This window comes from Colossoma macropomum, unplaced genomic scaffold (genome assembly GCF_904425465.1).
Source record: "Colossoma macropomum unplaced genomic scaffold, Colossoma_macropomum, whole genome shotgun sequence".
Lineage (NCBI taxonomy): Eukaryota > Metazoa > Chordata > Actinopteri > Characiformes > Serrasalmidae > Colossoma > Colossoma macropomum.
In genome coordinates this window covers 114,729-135,757 of record NW_023494802.1, presented here as the reverse complement: position 1 = coordinate 135,757, position 21,029 = coordinate 114,729, and the positions used below count along the sequence as shown (strand labels likewise).

Sequence of the window (21,029 nt, the reverse complement as noted above, 5' to 3'; positions counted from 1 at the left end):
ATCAACAGTTATTGATCAAGAGCAATAATTGTCAGTAGTATAGATTACTGGTCAATAGTTTCTGTTATTGATTAATTGTACAATTAATTAATTAACAGCATACATTATTGATTAGGAGCCCTGATTATTGGTCAGAAGCATAGGATATTGGTTAATACTGTCTGTTGTTGGTTTATTGTACAAGTCATCAATCAATAGCATAAGTTATCGATCAAGAGCATTGATTACCGATCAGTATCATAGGTTATTGGTCAACTGTACAAATCATCAATCAACAGCATGAGATACCAATCAAGAGCACTGAATACTGGTCAGTAGCATAGGTTATATGTCAATAGAGTCTGTTAGTGATTAATTCTACCAGTTATCAATCAACAGCATGAGTTATTGATCACGAGAACTGATTATTGATATTGTATGTAAAATAAAAGTGACTAATAAAACAAATAATTCCAAACTTTCAGAAAAATAACGGCCGAACAGAAAAGATCGGATCTGAGCAAAAAATCGGAATCGAGTCACCAGGCCTGTAATGTGAACATAGCCATATTTTCCCTGTGTCTCCACAAATCCTCGACACAACCACGACCACAACCGCTCACCTCCACTCGGACGGGAGTTGACAGCACACATGAGGATTTTCATATGAACTTGATTTTGTCGGTGACCTCATGGTTACTCTGGAATAGCCATGGCCTCAAGAACTGTCGTTTTATCGGCTAACACGGGTGGACAGAGGAAATATATAAACGTAATGCTAGTGAAGCCCAAAATGCACAGCGCGACTGTCGAGTCTTTTACGTGAGACAATCAGAAATCACCTGTCTTTGACGCCACGCGGTTAACTGTCTGTTTTAGTAATGGTCGTTCCATGCCTACTGACAGTGTTTTCTTTCTTCAGGGTAAATCTTTTCAATCAGTATTATAAAGTAAATAATATTGGATGGAAAAAAGAACAAATATATATATATATATATATATATATATATATATATATATATATATATACATATGAATATATCTTATTACAGGTGTTATATGAATATGCTATATTGAAAAAAAATACTATAAAGTATATGGTTACTTTTGTACATGCAGTTTTATTTCACGCTTCTGAACTGAGCTCGGCCTTCAGTCTGGCAGGCGAGGTGAATGTATCAGCAACCTTTAGCCAAGCTTCTCAATGTGGGGTCAACATGCTAATTCACCTCAGCATTACGCTCCAATGTGTTCTTACAAAAGGGAAAAGACACTAACGAGAGAAAAGCGAGAAGCAGACAATCCTATGGTGTTTTTCCGTAAAAAAAACAAAAAAATCAGTCCACAAGAAGCGTTTTAACGGTGCTAATAACATATTGGACAGTGATGCTTCGTGAGAGCACTTGACCTCGCAATGTGCTTCGTTTATCTTTTGTTCCCCTTTTTATGTTTCTGTACGATCGAGAGCAGAGAAGAAAAAAAAAGAAAAACAAAACTATGGAAAGTATTTTGAACTCAGATACGGGTATCAATTCTTGATCAAGCACACACTTTCACTTTAGAGGTTTCTTTTTCAGTTTATTTTTTTTTGTTGTTGTTTTTTTCCACAAAACAGAATGTTATTTTTTTTCTTTATAAATGTATAGCTATAAAATTGTATATTTTTAAAATTGTGAGACTGTAATACAGTGTTCGCTAGAAATAAAAGAACGCTTTATAGATTTATATAGTATGAGAAATTTATTGCAGATTGAAGTCAAGGCACATGTTGATTATTGGTTAAATAAATACATGATTGATGTCATAGCTTGTATATGTACAAAAATATAAGCCTGCTACAGATGTGACAAGAGTAAGCAGAATAAGTTCTGCTACAGTGGTATAGATTTTCAGGTGGTAAAATAAGATGGAAATCGTGATATGTTTATTTTTTTCAGCTCTGCTAAAACAGACTCTAAATCACACTTTAAAGAACAAATATGAAAACGTACTGGCACTTTCCAAAGAAGAAGCTTGACCAAACATGCTACCATGGCTAAAATAACTATACTCTTGAAAAAGATGGTCTTTAAGGGTTCTTTAGTAAAGAAAATGGTTCTGTATAGAACCATGAACACTCAAAAAACATTTACGTGATGTTCTTTGCATGGTGAAATGGTTCTTCAGATTAATGGAGAATGGTTCTATATGGCACCAAAAAGAATTTGTCTGCTGTTGTGATGTCAAGCTTGTAACAATGGAAAAACCCTTTTTGATGCTACATAGAACCATTTTCAAAAAAAGTTCTCTACTGAACCATACACCTTTAAAAAGATGATTCTTCACAGGTTTCTCACTAAGGAAATTGGTTCTATATATAATATTTATCTATATGCATATATTTTCAAAGAAGTTCTCTATAAAACAACACATCCAAGGGTTCTTTAGTAAAGAAATGGTTCTATATAGAACCATGACCCAGATTGATGGAGAATCCAATGTTTTTACTAAAGTACTCTCTAAGAACCATCTTTTTAAGAGTGTATGGTTCTATAGAGAACTTTTTTGAAAATGCTTCTATATAGCACTGAAAGGGTTCTTCTATTTTTACAAGCTTGACATCATAACAATAGAAGAATGCTTTTTGGTGCTATACAGAACCATATTCAAAAAAGTTCTCTATAGAACCATACACTATGAAAAAGATGGTTCCTCGAGAGTTCTTTAGTAAAAACACTGGTTCCGTACAGAACCATTCGAATGCTTAAATGTGTTTTTGTGTGGTGAAATCGTTCTTCAGGTTGATGGAGAATGTGTTGTATATTGTTCTATATAGCACCAAAAAGGGTCTGCTATTGCGACAATGTCAGTTGTGCAACAGTAGTTTTTTTTTTGCCTGGTGAAATGGTTCTTCAAATGGAGAATGTGCTGTGGATGGTTCTATATAGAACCTGTTTGAAAATGGTTCTATATAGCACCAAAACGATTCCTCTATTGTTGTGATGTCAAGCTTGTCACAATAAGAGAACTTTTTTAGGTTGCCATACAGAACCATTTTTAAAAAGATTATATATAGAACCATATAAATTATGTTCACTACTGGAAGAACCATTTCACCATGCAAAGAACCTTTTAATCATGCAAAGGGTACTTTCTGAAAGAACCCTTGAAGAGCCATCTTTTTTAAGAGTGTAGAAACCTGCAGTCAGTAGTTAGCATAACGTGTTATTCACTATGCTAACCGCTGGCTATTTGCTTTCATTCATTTTTAGCAACGTTAGCATTTCTGACTGAAGCGTTCCTCTAAAATGATCACAGTTAGTTCTGCAGCTGTATAGCTTTTTTCAGGATGCTTTAGAGTACAAAAGCAAACAGAAGTACAGTTTTTGATCTGTTTCTTGAAGCTGGTGTGTTTATTGTAGCCGCTCTGGAGAACAGAACTCACTTCTGCAGCTCCGACGGTCTCCTGGCCTCCATCACAGATGGATTTATGTTCTGGACGTTTTGGGTTTCTGCGTCTGTTCTTCTGTCCACAGACTGATGCTGAGTGGCCGAATGACGGAGAAGAAACTCTTTAGCAAATAAGGGCACCACCTACACACAGATGGAGAGAAAGAGAGAGAGAAAGAGAGAGAGAGAGAGAGAGAGAGAGAGAGAGAGAGAGAGAGAGAGAGAGAAAGGAGAAGGAGAAAGAGAGTGAGAGAGAAGAAAAAGAGGAAGAGACAGAGACAGGAAAGAAAGAGAAGGAGAGATGTGAGAGAGGAGAGAGAGAAAGAGAGAAGAAGAGAGAGGAAAGAGAGAGAAGGAGAGAGAAGGAGAGAGGGAGGGTGAAAGAGAAAGAGAGAGTCAGAGAAGAAAAAGAGGGAGCGAGAGAGATGGAGAAAGAGAGAGGGAAGAAAGAGAGACAGAGAAGAAAGAGGGGGAGAGAGAGAGAGACGAGAGAAAGAGAAGGAGAGGAGAGAGAGGAGAGAGGGAGGGAAAAAGAGAGGGAGCGAGAGAGAGGGAGAGAGCGAGGGAAGAGAGAAACAAGGGATAAAGAGTGAGAGAAATTGAAAGGGAGACAGAGATAGGGAGAGAAAAAGAAAGGGCAAAAAGTAAGAGAAAGAAAAAGAAAGAGGTGATGGAAAAAGAAAAAAGAGGAAAAAAGAAAGGAAAAGAAGGAGAGAAAGGAGGCCAAAAAGTGGACAGAAAGAAACAGAGAGAGAGAGAGAGAGAAAAAGAAAGAGAAAAATAAAATGTCAGTTCATCTAGATATTTCTGTGTTATGGCGCCCTCTACTGGCTGAAGAAGAACCTGCACTTCATAGACATCCATTTAATCTCTCACAGAGCAACACCACCAACAAAACATTTACTGCGTTTGCTTTTATTCCTCAAGTATGTAAGTATCTCATGCACTTTGATCAGTGTTGTTTGTGTATTTCTTTCATTCACTCATTCTTGTGTTAATATTTGTGGCTGCCGTCCAGCACCGAGATTTGGCCCAGTCTTGGGTTAAACTGCAATACCGAAACTCTTCAGTCGCGAGTTATGATCAATCTCAGTATGAGAAACCAGCTTGAAGTGTTTCCTAATAATTACTGAATTAATTACTGAAACATTAAATGACGTCATGCTTCACATTCTGCATTAAAATAAATTATTGAACAAAACCCAGTAATAAACATTAATCGCTTGTTAGTGAGACAAAACCAATCATGAAATTTTCCAATCCAATTCTTTTTCACTTATAATTAGATACATTTCTTATTGATATATGTTAGTGTATTATTCTTAGATGTATATGTAAATGTGTTCTGATTGGCTGCCCTGTATTGCATCTCATTTAAGCGCTTGAAATCTTCTACAGGGATGTCCATGCCGCTGACAGGCTCATGGCCTGTTAAGGGGTTAAAAAAAAGCAGCATGGCCTGAAACACATACCTTAAGCCTGAATGGGCGGTGCTAAATTGGTTTATTAAGTAAACGCATGAGTTTTGTGACATGGCGTGGATTGCAAAGCGTGGATTGCAAACAGGATGTGTCTGCAGCTTAGTTTCCACACATGGACTGTATGGGCTTGGGATTGTTACTACAGCACATTCTTTTATTTATTATTTCTCTAAAAAAGTGAGGAAATTCCATGATATGGGTCCTTTAATACAGGTATGCAGGGCTGAGCTGAACACTAGAGCAGATAATGTTACTCGTGCTGTGAAAGCAGTCATATAATCTTCTCCTGCTTTGATGACACAGCTGAAGCTTGATCACAGGACTGCAATGTGAACTCCCCCGAAATTCACACTTCTGTGTTTTCGCTAGCGTGCCTGACTCAGCTCAGCGAGGGCTTAATTAGCCAAGCGCAATCAGGTGTGTTAGTGAAGGGAAAACACTGAAAGGTGCAAAGAATGGAGCCTCCGGGGCCGAGCTTCAGAACCGCAGCCCAAACTTTTACAGAGCCTCATTAGCTTAAAGGAACAAGGAAGGAAGTTTGCTTCTTTATTAGCTACAAGGCTAATGTACATTCTCAAAAAGATGATTCTTTAAGGGTTCTTTAGTAACGACAATGGTTTGTATAGAACCGTGAACATGCAAAGAACCCTTTGCGTTCTTTGCATGGTGAAATGGTTCTTCAGACTGATAGAGAATGTGTTAGATATGGTTCTATATAGCACCAAAAAGGGTTCTTCTATTGGGACGATGTCAGGGTTGTAACAGTAGAAGAACATTTTTGATTGCTATACAGAACCCTTTTCAAAAAGGTTCTATATAGAAACACCTACACCAAAAAGGGTGTACCCTTGACCTCGTCACAACAGAAGAACCTTTTTCAAAAAGATTCTATATAGAACCATATACAACTAATTCTCCATCAATCTGAAGAACCATTTCATGATGCGAAGAACCCTTTAATCATGCAAAAGGTTCTTTGAGTGTTCATGGTTCTATATAGAACCCCTGTCTTTACTAAAGAATCCTTGAAGAACCATCAAGTGTGTAGACTTAAAGAAAAAAGGGACTAAATGAAATCAAGGCATTCAAAGGAAGAGAAGTTCAAAGGACCATATCATGAAAAAAATTATTTTCTTCACATTTTCGAAATAAAAAAGTTTGATCTAGTTTATGCACACTGATAAATTTTTAAAATAGCAGTGAGAAGCATCACAATATTTTGCTCTAGCTTTAATTTATTATCTAAAAATGCTCTATGAAGAAATGGATGGTGATTCCAAGTGTTTTGATTGCAACCAGCAGAGGGCGTAGGTCTGCACATTAACTCCCCATATCTCACGAACACTGTTCAGTCTCGACTTTTATTTCTGGAACAGGGTTCCAATAATATTGTTGTGGATGATTTTTGGGGCTCTGAGCACCCACCTGTGCTGTTATGAGTTTTCTGCTCTTTGGCTGACTGGCGTCAGGAAACTCCTCTCCGAAGCACAGATCGATTTTGTAGCGTGGCCTCGGTCCTCCACCGTGCACATACCGATATAACTCTGCAAAAGACAAAGGAAAGAGGAAGTGGAAAGTGTTACAAATGATTACTTGACAGTAAAAGACAAAAATGCTATTTTTATGAGCATTTCCCCAAACCACCGATAGAAAAACTGCAGTATCTCATTGTCTTTGTGCTTTAGAATATTTTGGAAAAAAAAAACTGAATTAAAGCTTTCATTGCATTTGGTGTAATTTCAGAAGAAACAAACAGTCAAACAAGCTGTGTCAAGTTTGTAAGATTTTCTTTTAAGAGAATGCAGTGGACAGTATGGGGTCATTAACTTTAGTTAGCCATGCTTAAGTATCACCTGAAACATAGATACCTACATATATACATCATCTAAACCGCTTATCCTTCTGGGTCACGGTGGGGTGCTGGAGCCTATCCCAGCTGTCATTGGGCGGAAGGCAGGATACACCCTGGACAGGTCGCCAGTCCATCGCAGGGCAGACAGACAGACATACACAGTCACACCTAGGGGCAATTTTAGCACGTCCAATTGGCCTGACTGCATGTCTTTGGAGTGTGGGAGGAAACCGGAGTACCCGGAGGAAACCCACGCAGAGAACATACAAACTCCACACAGACATGACCCTGGTCGCCCGGCCGGGAATCGAACCCAGGCCATTCTTGCTGTGAGGCGACAGCGCTACCCACTGCCCCACCATGCCGCCTCAGCTGAAACAATATTTTAAAAATATAATGATACTGAATTAAGTGTTTTAGCACCTGGCTGGCTAGTTGTCAAGTATTTTAGCTTTTGAACTATTGGCTAGCTGTCAAAAGTTTCAGCATCAACGCCACAGGCTAGTTGTTAAGAGTTTTAACATCTGAGCCACAGTCAGGTTGTCAAGTGTTCTAGTATCTGACACACTGACAGTTGCCAAGTGTTCTCTGAGCCATTGGTTAGTTGTTAAGAGTTTTCACACCTGAGCTGTTGGCTATGCGGCTAAAACAGTTTGGACCAGGTCTAAGCAGGTCTAAGCTTGTTTATGGTGGTCTGGTGCTGGTTTAGCTGGTCAACCAGCATACCCGTAACCAAAACACAATATATGCTGGTTTTGCTAGTGACTAGCTATGCTACTCTATGCTGCTTATGCTAGCAGGGTAGTTGTTAAATGTTTTAGCTTCCGAGCCATTTGCTAGTTATCTCATACTTTAGCAACTGAGCCACTGGCTAGCTGCCAAGTGTTTTGCTTCATTGACTAGTTGCTGAGTATTTAGTTGTCAAAGGTTTTAGATCTGACCCTGCTGAAAAATGAATGAATTCAGTGCAGGTTTAAGGTGTTTGATACTGGTTTATGCTGGTCACCCAGTATGGTCATGCTAGTTGACCAGCATACCAGCTTCCTTAAAACAAAATATACCAGCTTTGGTTTTCTAGCCGGAGAGCCATTGGCTAGTTGTTGAGTGTTTTAGCTTCTGAGCCAACTCGCTAGCTTTTGAGAGTTTCAGCCTTTTAGTGCCTACTTGTCATGAGCTTTAGCACCTGAGCTGTTTCTAGTTGTTGAGAGTTTTAGCCTCTGAGCTGTTGACTATAGCTGTTGAATGTTTTAGCATCAGAACCTTTGGCTAGTACCATGAACATAATTATTTTCAAAATAGGAGGTTTGCAGCATGGGAGAGAGGACAACTCTCGCCCACTCGCTCCCCCCGCTTCCCTCTTTCTCACCTTGCAGGAAGATCTGCATGTCCATTAACTTGCAAGTTCGCTCTCTCTCCAGCTTGTTGGGTTTTTCTCTGTGTTCAGCCAAAGGCCCGTCCCAGTACACCCTGCCCTGGCAGAAACGCTTGATAAAAACCCCATCTGGAGCCACCCACACCAGCACACCTTTCTCCAGGTGAGGTAGGAGGCGGCTCATGGCCTCTCCGATGCCCGGGGCAAAGGATATGACGTCCAGCTGTGGGAAGAAAACCTTCTGAGCCGCACAAGGCCCATAAATCCTCTCGCTGCCCACCGGGGCAGACCCCTGCAGGATAAAACAGCCTTCAGGAGAAGTGCTGATGAGTTCCTGCACCAGTCGGCCATGGTAAAACAAGCACACCTGTAGTCTGAAGTCTGTAGACACAAAAGCAAAAAACACAAAAAACATCTTAAATAGACGGGCTCATGTGATTTCTGTCATTGTATGACAAACTGTCATTTACAAAATGCACAGTGCTAAATGGTGAGGTATAACCTTTCATAGCCTCGTAACTCCAGCGCAAAACTAAAGAAGCAAATTTCAGACACCAAGCATGTCTTGGCTGGTTCACTACATAAGGGCAGTCTTGTGTCATTTCAGCAGTGAGAGTGTCATTAGAACAGTCAGAGTGACATTAGAGCAATTAGACTGAGCATGGCATGGGGGGAAAGTAGCATTAAAGTGGTTGAAGGTTATGAGTTCATATGAGCAGTCAAAGAGGCATTATGACAGCCAGACAAGCATTAGAGCATAATTCTGACATTAGGACAGTTGGAGTAACAGTCATAGTGGTATTAAGGCAGACTGGCATCAGTGCAATCAGAGTGGGATTAGAGCAATAAGAATGACAGTCAGTGTGGCAGCAAAGCAGTAGAGTGGCATTAGGATAGGTATAGTGGCATTATATATTATATAATGCCCCTATATATTATGCAGAGTGACATGAGGGCAAACACTCTGGCATTTCAGCAGTGAGAGTGGCATTAGAGCATTAACTGTAGCATTAGAGTAGTGAGAGTGGCATTATAGCATTGGAGCAGTGAGAGCGGCATTAGAGCAGTGATAGTGGCATTAGGGTAGGTATAGTGGCATTATATATTATATAATGTTCCTATATATTATATAGAATGGCATTAGGGCAAACACTGTGGCATTTCAGCAGTGAGAGTGACATTCAAGCTGACTGTAGCTTTAGAGCAGTGAGAATATAAGTATAAAATGTTGAGTGACAGTAGCAGAATTAGAGTTAGAGTCAGAGTGGCATCAGTGCAGCATTACGGTTGATAGGTTTGCATCTTACACATTATTCGAACTTTTCTTTATTTTAGGCTTACACTTCTCACTAGGACTCTGTTATTGGCCCACTAAAGACGTTTCTTACCTGAGATGGAGCCCTGGGGTGGCAACAAAGAGAAATAGACGGCAGCAGAGTTTTCACAGGCAGCAGCGCTGTTACTGCAGTGCAGATCCAATCTCCCTTCTACACATCTCTCTGCACAAACTACACAATCACCTGTATTACTGTGCTTGCAATAAATGTTCATTTGCATAGGTCACAAAAAAGTAAGCATTATATATATAACATACAAATCTTAAATGCTTTAGATCATTTATGTTTTATACATACAGAAAAGTGGATGTGGTTTACATTTAGAAAAATGACATCACCAGTCAAGTTATGGGAACACGCATATACACGTACACGAGGGAGAAACAGTGATCAATATAAAGCACTTAAAATGTAGAAACGATAAACTTTATCAGGCAAAGCTGTGGAGTTTTAAAGTCGTCTAAGCTGTAACAAAGGTAAAAATACTTGTTTTAAATGAAGATCATTTTGCTGTTTTAAATGGAGACTAAGAAAGTCACTGACCCTCCATTGACACTCCATTGTTTCCTGATTCAGTTTTTATACCATCCTGCAATGAGAACTAAAAAATATCAAAATGTAACAAGACACATATGACAAAGTTGAGTCTTTCAGATTATGCACAGCTTTAAAATCACATTTACCAACAAACATGAAGATGTAAAATAATGTGAGTATAAATATACAAATCAGGCCATACAGCAGGGGTGTCCAATTTTATCCGCTAAGGGCCGGTGTAGCTGCAGGTCTTCACTCAAAACACCTGATTCCACTTGTTTAATCTGGTTTCAGTCTTCACACTGCTGATCATGTGAGCTGCTGCTTTGCTGGAATGAAAACCTGCAGCCACACCGGCCCTTTGTGGATAAGATTGAACACCTCTGCTATACAGCACATGCACAGACTAGATTATATTCTGTCCACTAGATGGCAGAAACACATTCTGAATCACACGTTTAGTTTCACATTCGTTGGAGTTCACACCCTGAGCTTGAGGGGATTTCCAGTCATCAGAGCTGCTGCAGTGACCAGCATTACCTGAACTGAGTTAGGCTCCCTCAGCGCTCTGCACATCTGGCTCATCTGCACCTTCACTGAACCCGCAAGGAGGTCTACATTTAGAGACACGGAGAAAAGCAGAAAACAGGATTATTACATTTCGCTGATCCACTGTCAGCATGTTAAAGTGAGAGAAAAAGAACAAACGAAAGAAAGAAAGAAAGAAAGAAAGAAAGAAAGAAAGAAAGTGAAAGAGACGAGAAGAAATAAATCAAGAACGCAAGAAAGAAAGAAAGAAAGAGATAAAAAAGAAATAAAGCATGCAAGAAAGAAAGATAAAGGGATAAAAGGCAAGAAAGAAAAAGATAAAAAAAAGAATTAAAAATTCAAGTAAGAAAAAGAAAGATAAAAAGAAGAAAGAAAGAAGCAATAAAGAAAAAGAAAGAAAAAAAGATATTTAAAAAGAAAGAAGGAAAGTGAAAAGATGAAAAGAAATAAAGCAAGAATGCAAGAAAGAAAGAAAGAAAGAAAGAAAAAGAAAGAAAGACAGAAGAGATAAAAAAAGCATGCAAGAAAGAGAGAGAAAGGGATAAAAGGAAACAAAGAAAGACAAAAGGATAGAAGGGAAGAAAGAAAGACAAAAAATAAAAAATGCAAGAAAGATAAAGAAAGAAAGAAAAAAATACAGAAAAGAAACAAAGAAACAAAGAGAAAAGGAAAAAAGAAAGAAAGAAATATAGAATAGAAAGAAAGTAATAAAGAGGAAGACATAAAAAGCAGTAAAGCAATAAAGAAAGAAAGGAAAAAGGAGTAAAGAAAGAAAGAAAGAAAGAAAGAAAAAAAGAAAGAGCAAGACACAGCAGTAGAGGCCAAGAGGTGAGCTGTGGGTACCTGTGGGTTTCTCTGAATCCTCCAGGATGCGGTAAACTTTATACGGCTCTGAGATGTCCAGCTGGCTGCGTTCTGGAACCTCCTGGAAGTCTGTGCTCTTGTTGAGGGCGCAGCGCAGGCGCGTTTTCCACGCAGAGGGGTCCGCTTTGTCCCGGCCCTCCCGATACTTTCCCTTATACACAGCCCAGGCCTGCAGTGGATCGCACACAGACACACACACAGAAAAGAACACAACTCTGATTACAGTGTTTACTGTAAAACAGCAGACCTGAAAACAGAGCGAGCTAATGAGCAACATCAGGTCAGTCAGAGGGGCAGTAAGGTTTTAAAAGGTGTATTAAAACAGAGTGGCATTAGGATAGTCAGAGTGGCATTAAGACAGAGGGAATGGCATCAGAGCAGTCAAGAGTGCAGTTACAGTAGCATTGAGTGGCATTAGAGCAGTGAATATATTATAAGTAGGTATGTATAGTATTGGCACTGTGATTATAGTATTAGCACAGTATGTATGACATTAGTACCGTGAGTACAGCATTAGTACAGTGAAAATTGTATTAATAAAGTGAATATGGCATTAGTACAATGAGTAATTATTATGGTAAATAGTGAAGAGTAGTAGTACAGTGAATATAGCTTTAGTACAGTGTGAATGGCATTACTGCAGTGAAAATGGCATTAGTACACTGAATGTGGCCTTAGTGCATTAAATATGGCATTGGTACAGTAAATATGGCATTAGAACAGTGAAAATGGCATCAGTATAGTAAATACGGCATTAGTGAAACGGGCATTGGTACAGCAAATATGGCATTAGTGCAGAAAAAAGGACACTGGTACAGTAAATATGGCAGTGCAGTGAAAGTGGCATTAATACAGCGAATGTGGCATTAGCACAGTGAATGTGGCATTAGTGCAGTGAAAATGGCATTAGTACAGTGAATATGTGGTTACTACAGTGAAAGTGGTATTAGTGCAGTCCATGTGGCATTAGTGCAGTGAATATGGCATTAGAGGAGTGAAAGTGGCACGAGTACAGTGAATGTGGCACGAGTACAGTGAATGTGGCATTACTGCAGTGGAAATGGCATTAGTACAGTGAATGTGGCATTACTGCAGTGAATATGGCATTTGTGCAGTGAGTACGTCATTAGTACAGTCAGCGTGGCATTACTGCAGTGAATTTGGGATTAGTACAGTGAAAACGGGGTTAGTGCCATGAAATTCGCATTAGTACAGTGAAATTGGCATTAATCCAGTGAAAATGGCACTTATACAGTGAAAATGGAAATCAGTTTTTGAGCTCTTTTTCTACGTTCTCTCACCCTGAACAGCGCTGCGTCCTCGTTCTGCCTGTAGTCCTGTTTCGCTGCGTGCTTCCACGGGATTTTGAACATGGTTTTCTCCTGGTTCTCCCAGCTGAGACCAGCGTACTGGCCGCTGTCAATCTGCGCTATGAGCCATTCCCTCAGGCGCATGTGTCTGCCTGCCTGCTCCTCCATCGATTAATATAAACGTACACCGGCCAGAACACTAGAACACCACATACAGGTAAGAATAAAGCGGTGGAACCTGAAAGAATCACAGCGACAGTTAAGCTAAGCGTGAGCAACACATTTCTAGAGTTTAGCGCGTTTACAGTGAAGATGGAGAGTTGTCCCGGGTTCCAGGCTAGTCTACAACTCCACAAAGACAGAGCAGATACAGCAAATCGACTGGAAAAGATTTTAATTAAAACTCACAAGCTCTTTGGACTGAGACAGTGTGTGCTCACATGTGCGATGCAAAAGAGTCTTAATAAGCAGTGACTCAAACCGAAAGTAAAACTATGAAGAGAAACACTTTCGCTTTCCTGCGAGAAGACAGACCGGCCTTCCTCCCAACGCACTTCTCTAAAGCTGATCTGGGCCCAGAGCGCCTTAAACCGGCCTGCGAGTCAAGAACAAACCAAGCTAGTGGGTTAAAGCTCAGGTGTTAATCCACAGTGAGGAGCGCTGCAGGTGTGATTAAGCTAAAACGAAACCTACACACTGAACAACAGATGGTTATTCAAGGGTTCTTTAGTAAAAGGAATGCTTCCGTTTAAAACCATTAGTTTTAAGTCCATAAGTCCATTTCGTGCATAACTGGTTCTTTGCATGGTGAAATGGTTCTTCAGATTGGTGGAGAATGTGTTGTATATGATTTTATTTAGCACAAAAAGGGGTTCTGTTATTGTTATTATGTTAAGCTTGTATACCATAGAAGAACCCTTTTTGGCGCTATATAGAACCACATACAGCACATTCTCCATCTGAAGAACCATTTCACCATGCAAAGAACCATTTAAACATGAAGATGGTTGTTTGAGTGTTCATGGTTCTAAACAGAACTATCCCCTTTACTAAAGAACCTTTGAAGAGCTATCTTGTTTAAGTGTGAAAATACCTCTAGGTTGGTTTTGCCATTTGTAGGCTGTTAGAGACATTTAAAAAGGCCAGAAATTACTAAATATCCGGCTAAATAAATTAAACAAAAAGTGAATTATTAAGTTATGAGGTCATCAAATGTGGGGAAAAAACTCTGATCAGTTTCCTTTTCTTCGCGTTATTGTTTCCCCGCCTACATTCCTACAAGCCCCGTCTTCCTGCGCTATGATTGGCTGTAGCGCCCCTAGTACTGTGCTAGGATTAGCAAGTAGTTCACGTTCAGACGCAGGCCGAGAATCAGGTGGGTTTTGTCGGAATACAGGTGGAGAAAACACAAGCGAGTTGAGTTCTGTTTCTGGTGGATGACGTAACATAAACTACCTACATTTGGGTCTGAGTTTAGGGGATTTAGGTGGTGATAAGCTATATTATTCAGTAGATCAACTTCATACAGCTTCTTTCTTTTTGTCATTGGAAAACAAAGAATGTGTGCACATTTTCACTGTCAAATCTCTGTAACGTAATGCTTTAATGTTAAAAGAAGTGAACAAGTAAAAGGAAAAACCTCAGCACTGCAGGGTGTGTTTGCAGCAATGAGATAAAACTACAAAATACTATATTTTATAAAAATGTTTGTTTTAATAATTAATCCAGCAGTATAAAAATAATGAAAAGAAATGTTCGGTGAAAACAAAAAACAATGTTTACAGATTTATCTTCAAATATTACTATGTTGCAGTATTGAGAATTTAGTCACTTGGATAGCATTACTAAAATGCAACTTTGAATTATTCAACCAAACATTGTGTGTGTAAAAATAAATGAAATCTTTTAAATTTCAATTTTTTAAAGAAGGGTCCCAGTGTCTGTCAGGCCCTAAGCCCTTGGCCCTCACTGTAATATCATTTCCCAGAAAGCAACATCCTGGTGAAGCAACATCCTACTTAAGCAACATCCCACTTAAGCGACATCCTACTTGGAAGTCCCTCACACCGCTTAAGTGAAATGCTATTCGGGGGGCCCCCACCTGCCCTACATGACATCCCACTTAAGTGACATCCTACGTAGAGGCCCCTACCTGCCCTGAGCGACGTCCCACTTAAGCAACATCCTACTTGGTGGCCCTCCCTGCCCTAAGCGGCATCCTACTTAAACGACATCCTACTTGGAAGCCCCTACCTGCCCTAAGCGACATTCCACTTAAGTTACATCCTACTTAGAGGCCTCCACCTGCCTTAAGCGTCATCCTACCTAAGCGACATCCTACTTGGGGCCCCCACCTGCCCTGAGTGATGTCACACTTAAGCAACATGCTATTTGGAGGCCCCTACCTGCCCTAAGCAACATCCCACTTAAGTGGCATCCTACTTAGGCCCCCACCTGCACTGAGTGATGTCACACTTAAGCAACATGCTACTTCCAGGTTCCCTCATGCCTTAAGCAACATCACACTTAAGCGAAATCCTACTTGGAGGCCCCCACCTGTCGCCAAGCAAAATCCTACTCAAGTAATATCTTACATCCCCACCTGCCCTCCCTAATCATAATATTTTGCATGAAAGAAAATGAACGAAGGCTTAATTATTTATTAAGCATTAAAAGTTTAATAAATGCTAAGAAATTAAAAAGTCTATACAAGTGACCCACCTAGCCTAGCCCCACAAAAAATATTGTGTGATGTTTTAAAAATAAAAATGTAAAAACCTTAAAAACATCTATGTATATTTTATCGGTTTGGCTCTCGGCCCACCACAAACATTGCACTGTGATGCCCCAAAACAAAACATTTTGGCACCCCAGGTCTGTACAAATAAGTTCATAGTAAACAAATTACACACACACACACACACAATTTCTAAGGCGCTTATCCTCCTGGGTCGCGGGGGTTGCTGGAGCCTATCCCAGCGGTCATTGAGCGGAAGGCAGGAAAAGTAAATAAAATAAATACAAATAAAATAAAAACTAAAGTAAAATCAATATCATGATTTAGCCTGAAAAAACTACGTACCCGTGGGGCCCTTGGTGGCTCAAGGGGCCCTGAGCAGCGGCACAGAATGCAGTCTTGATTTCTGCTTCACTGACTCAGATTTAGATCATGAAGACTTGACCGTGAGGGAGCTTCTGAGGGCATTTCAGTGAAAACCATGTTAGAATGACTCAAATTCTTGGAATAAGTGACCTTATTCATAAGACAAACGTAGGGGAACCTTATATTATTCACAGCAGAGCAACATGCGCTTTCAGTCATACGACTCAGGGAGGCTAGAATGAGCCGGAGGGGAAAAAGGAGAAATGAAACTAGTCTGTCTTCTTTTTTTTACTCGGGTATCGGTCTTTGTTTCTTTTTATGACACAAGGTGATGTTAAAGGGGAAGTGCACCAAAACAGGATAATGCACTTAAATTCATTTTCAATATCGTTTGACCTCCGCCATTTATGCTGCCTTTCATAAATAGGCTTTTATGTAATAATGCCGAGCAGTCATGGCAGTATGCAGGTATATCTTCTATGCTTGCACAGCCCACGAACTGTGTGTTTTGGGTATTTGTGTAATCCTACTGCTAGTGTGAAGTTAAAAATGTTTTATACTAATGGAACACATTGCTGCGTATAACTGTATTGATGAACTGTGGAAATCTCACCCAAAGCAGGTGGAATGTACCGACTCTACTGAAGAGGAGGGAAGTTTCAGTTTTACTGTTTTTTCTCCACTTCTTCACACTTGAGATAGGCGTACAAAAGTGAAACTGGCTTGGCTTTGTTAGGGTAGTTAGGTGAAAGGTAAAGGTAACTAATGTTAAGGGTTTTCTAATTGATATATACATAGCCTTCCAGAAGGTCTTTAACCTATAGCTAACTTTACAAGTGTGCAATTAGACAAAATGTGACAATAAAATTTTTAGAGCATTTCTCCAGAATAAAAACTCATCCAAGTACAGCCACTAGGGGGCAGCACTGCACCAGAATTTTATACCTGTGGGAGGAGTTGAAGTAAAAACATCTTTAGATCAGTACCATATTTTCTTTAGTAGATGATGGATAGTATAGGACTTTATGCAGAACATAAACTTTCCAACTCAGCCAACAAACACTGGAGTGGAGGGAATGTAACATGACTTTAGAGACACCAAAAGACAGACAGGTGTTTCGTATGAAGTTGCTGTTAAAGGTGAGAGAGTTTTGGCCTGTAACATTTTTGTTTATAAAAGGAAATAAAAATAAATAAATGAAAACAATAATCGAATTAAAATAAAATGAGATGAAATGAAACAAAATAAAAGAAAAATAAACTTATTGGGAAGAAAATAGAAATAATAAAAAATAATGAATTAATAATAAATTAAATAAAAAGGAGAAAGTCCTTTTACTTGTTTTGAATTTTAATTTGCCTATTTATCCTTTTATGTTGAAATCTTAATTGATTAATTGGTGTATTGTGTTGGTTCTATTTTACATTTCTCCTTCTTAGTCAAATCTTAATTGTTCTCTTAATTCTTTTGGCATTTATCTTGTCTGGTTTTTCTGTTAATTTGTTTTAGTTTTGTTCATTTTACTATAATCTAATTAAATTTCGTTTTAATTTCTTTTTCAATCCCTTTAATGCTGTAAATGCTTGGCTGCATTGAAAATGAGAGTCACTCTAAAGGTATTTCTGAGTGAAAATAAAGGTTGATTGATTGAACGTTTTAGTATGTGCTGCGTTCTGTTCGGGAGGCAGCTGTCCCATTCTGAGGGCAGCATAAGTCAGCTGTCTTCTAATGTGCCTTATTTCCACCAAATATAAAGGCAACATCACATGAATGCATACTTATATATACACACACACATATTTTCTGAGCCTCTTATCATACTGGGTCGCGGAGGGTGCTGGAGCCGGCAGGAAGCTCCCTGGTCAGCTTGCCAGTCCATCGCAGGGCATTACTTTTATGTAAGTCAAGTCATTTTGGGCCATTTCTTTTGGTCCAGTCATCAATAAACATTTAAATACAGTGGCAACAGGCATTTTCATATTAATTTAAAAAATTGAAAAACAACAAAAATGGAGGTTCTGAGAAATGGGAGATTCCTACAGCAATGATATATCAGCTACAAAGCCTTGTATTTCCAAAAAGGTACGTTTACAGGAGAATGAAAAATCTTAATCTTCTTATTTTTAATGGATTTTTAATTTTGGTCCATTTCTGTTTGTCTATTCATCTTCTAATCCTGATACAATGTACGGAAGTATATATATATTCTGTTTTATTAGCTGAAAACCTTATAAGCAGTCTCTTATTAATAAAACAAATTCTGATTAAAGATACCATTGCAAGCATGTGTGAGCATGTATACATGCTGAGTGTGTTACTGCACTACAAAGAGTGTGTGAGTGTGTGCGGTCGAGAGGTGGTGAATGACAATAGGCCGGTTGATGGGACGGGATTTAACTACAACAGCGTACAGCTCAGAGGGAGGGATGCAGGGCCGGGATACACAGGGTAATTACAGGGTTTGGAAAGGGGGTGAAGTGTGGGTGGGTGTGTGTGTGTGAGGCGCAGCTGTCCCACCACATCACCTCCATTATTAAACACACCAGGACATTTACAGCTCACAGTCATTTACTAATAACATTGTGGTTCACTAATGTACACATTTAGCAGTGTCCAAATGTGATTTTTGTACACAGTTTAGTAGAGTTCACCACCAAATGAGGAGAATGTTGACACAATAGTTTGGCAGAAACAAATGTAAGCCTTAAAACAGTTTTGCTTAGTAATGGGAATTGGCTTAATGGGTTCCAAGAAAGACCACTAGTTTCCTTAAGAACACCATTTTTTTCTTAAAAACTACTGAGCATCAAAATGAGTTGTTTTCAGCTGAAGCTCTTCACTTAAGATGTTGATCTAAAGGTAGAGTATGATGCTAAAACCTGGCTCACATTCCTTCTTTTTTATTACCTCCTGTATCCCATCAGCCATTTTCTGATCATATCAGCTCCATACCCATAACTGATTATGTGGTTTCTGACACTTTATGGTGCACTGTTATCTATAAACATGGACTAAAGTATGTAATGTAGCTAAAAAGCCTGAATTCTGTCTCTATGTTTGTCCACTGTACAGATAATATTATAAAGCAGGACACCAAACAGCTGATTAACTATATTTTGGGGTAAAGGGCAAAGCCTTCATCTCTGAAGCGCCAGATGTTTCTGTACTGCTGATTTAGACTGTAAGAAATTGTGGCCACCACCATACAGGCTGTGTTTCAAAAAATTGTTTGGTGGGGGCGTGTGCCGTGCAAAACAAATGAAACATTTGTGGCTGTTATTGTTGCTGTTGTTGTTGTTTATTGACATAAGGTGTGTTTATTTGTTGTTTGCGCTATTTCATGTTGAGCTGTGGGTGAGATGGGTGTTAGTGTATCTACCGTGTGGATAAACTGATGGCTAGAAGTGACCATCTGCGGTGTTTGCATGTGCCTTTTCTGCTGGTGTGAATAAAAGAGGACTTCTTGTGTCAGAAACAACGACCTCTCCTGCATCTTCTTCTACACTGAAGCCACACTGGTGTCAGAGGAGGGACAGTGCTGACAAGTGGCAAGCGGATGGCACTTTAATGAACTTACAGGCGGATGGCGATATGGGATGTGTACATACTCAGCACTCAGCTGGGGCCTGCTCGACCTCTGGAAGAAGACGCTGGCCTTGGAGGCAGGACAAGCGAAGCCAGTCACAGCATCTAGCAGAGAAGTTGAGGCAGAGAGTCAGGACACAGCACATACGCAGCAAGGGGAAGGAGGAAGCGAGCACCCAACACACCAAAAAATCTCTCTTTTTCATTTTTCAGTGTCAGAAAAAATCATAAAACATATATTTAAACACAAAAGTATACAGAAGCCACAACACCTAAATATAACAACAATAAACAAATAAATAATGGCTAAATATAATAATATAATTTTCAGTATTTAGTATGTCTGTTGCAGCTTCCAAGCAGGTCAACATTTATAAAAGTTTTCAATTTTATTTAAATGCTGTGTGTTTATTGTGTCCGTTGTGGAGGATTGTTTGATATGAAGAAAGCTGCAAGTGTCCATTTAGCTAGGCACGGCTGTTTTGTGGAGAGATGTAAATTGTTTTTCACAGCAGAGGGGTTTTCACTACTCCCATTCCGCTCCTAATTGCTCACTAGCAGCTCAACACAGTGTCACATCATTTCACACACAGAGAAACAACTTCTAGTTCATCTTCTAGTAGATCTTCTAGTCCTAGTTCATCTGATAACAGAATTATGGGATACAAATATTTTATTTGATCACATTAATTCAAAATATCTGAGTGAATTTCCATTTGACAGCAGAATGTTCTTTACAGTGGCTGCAGAAAGAGGTGAAAGGAAAGAATCGGAAAAGGTTTTGTTCAAGAAATTGGTAGTCAAGTCATTCTGGGATTAATTCTGTCTTTCTCTGTCCTTTTTCTTTCTTCCTCTTTATCTTTTTTATTTTCCTTTCCATGTTCTCTCCACCTTCTTCTCTGTCTCTCTCTGCCCTGCCTCTCCCGTTCTCCTTTTCTCTCTTTCACAGCAGAAGGGCGTGGACCGGAGATCCAGAGAAGATCCATTCTCTTCAAACACACTCTAGACGCAGTGCAGTGGTGTGTGTCTGTATAAGTGCATGTGAGTGATGAACACAGGGTGGATGTTTGATGGGACACTGAACAATGCCTCCAGCACAATGTCAACTGGCAGCACTAGAGGGCAACTCAGAGCCCCCAGCCTTCAGCGGCTGTTCTCTGTTTTTCTGCTACTCCTTCTGGGACAAACCCAAGGAGGCATCCACATACCCAAAGACTGTGAGTTTTAAGGCAATAACTTAGCAAAATAAAATTGACACATTCTCTGGAGATATTTCGTTGTCTGAAGTAGAACAAAACTAATTCCATCTCCCTACCTTTTTCCGAGTAAACGACTGCCCACCTGCCGGACGGACACTGATGGATGATTGTCTGTGGAGCTCTCCTGCTATCCGCTTCAGACCAGTTGCCCACGCCCCAGTCGCCGCCACTTGCCCAGCTACCGCCACTTGACTTGGACTAGCTGCACACTCCCACTCTACACTGTTTTCATGGACTCCTAACTACTACTACTATTACTACTATTACTACTACTACTATTAATATTAGTAGTATAATAATTTTGTAGGTAGTTTGACCAGAGGAGGATGGGTCCCCCCATGTGAGCCTTGGTTCCTCCCAAGCTCTCAGCT

General features: G+C 39.6%; 1 protein-coding gene across 4 annotated transcripts; it reads right to left on the bottom strand.

Annotated features, from left to right (window-relative positions):
• Window positions 1-1,682: 1,682 nt before the first annotated feature.
• On the bottom strand, window positions 1,683-17,585 carry irf10 (interferon regulatory factor 10). 4 transcript variants are annotated; one of them, XM_036590752.1, is made up of 9 exons: window positions 15,793-17,585; window positions 12,702-12,909; window positions 11,380-11,569; window positions 10,528-10,601; window positions 9,994-10,051; window positions 9,502-9,621; window positions 8,108-8,494; window positions 6,315-6,433; window positions 1,683-3,552 (listed from the first exon to the last, which is right to left on the bottom strand). In XM_036590752.1, the coding sequence occupies exons 2-9, from the start codon at window positions 12,876-12,878 to the stop codon at window positions 3,400-3,402; spliced, it is 1,278 nt and encodes a 425-aa protein (XP_036446645.1). In that variant the 5' UTR covers window positions 12,879-12,909; window positions 15,793-17,585; the 3' UTR covers window positions 1,683-3,399. The 4 variants fall into 4 exon arrangements, with proteins under 4 accessions (XP_036446645.1, XP_036446643.1, XP_036446642.1 ...); XM_036590750.1 differs by lacking the exon at window positions 15,793-17,585 and adding an exon at window positions 13,119-13,497; XM_036590749.1 differs by lacking the exon at window positions 15,793-17,585 and adding an exon at window positions 13,119-13,495 and having other exon boundaries at window positions 1,684-3,552; window positions 12,702-12,948.
• Between the last annotated feature and the right edge of the window lie 3,444 nt (window positions 17,586-21,029).

Bases quoted from the DNA above. Each gene is read 5' to 3' on its own strand.
- irf10 (XM_036590752.1), bottom strand. From the start codon at position 12,878: ATGGAGGAGCAGGCAGGCAGACACATGCGCCTGAGGGAATGGCTCATA. The intron at 10,602-11,379 runs GTACCCACAGCT...CTCTAAATGTAG, and splicing joins GGATTCAGAGAAACCCACAG to ACCTCCTTGCGGGTTCAGTG. The intron at 9,622-9,993 runs GTCAGTGACTTT...GTGATTGTGTAG, and splicing joins CAATGGAGTGTCAATGGAGG to TTTGTGCAGAGAGATGTGTA.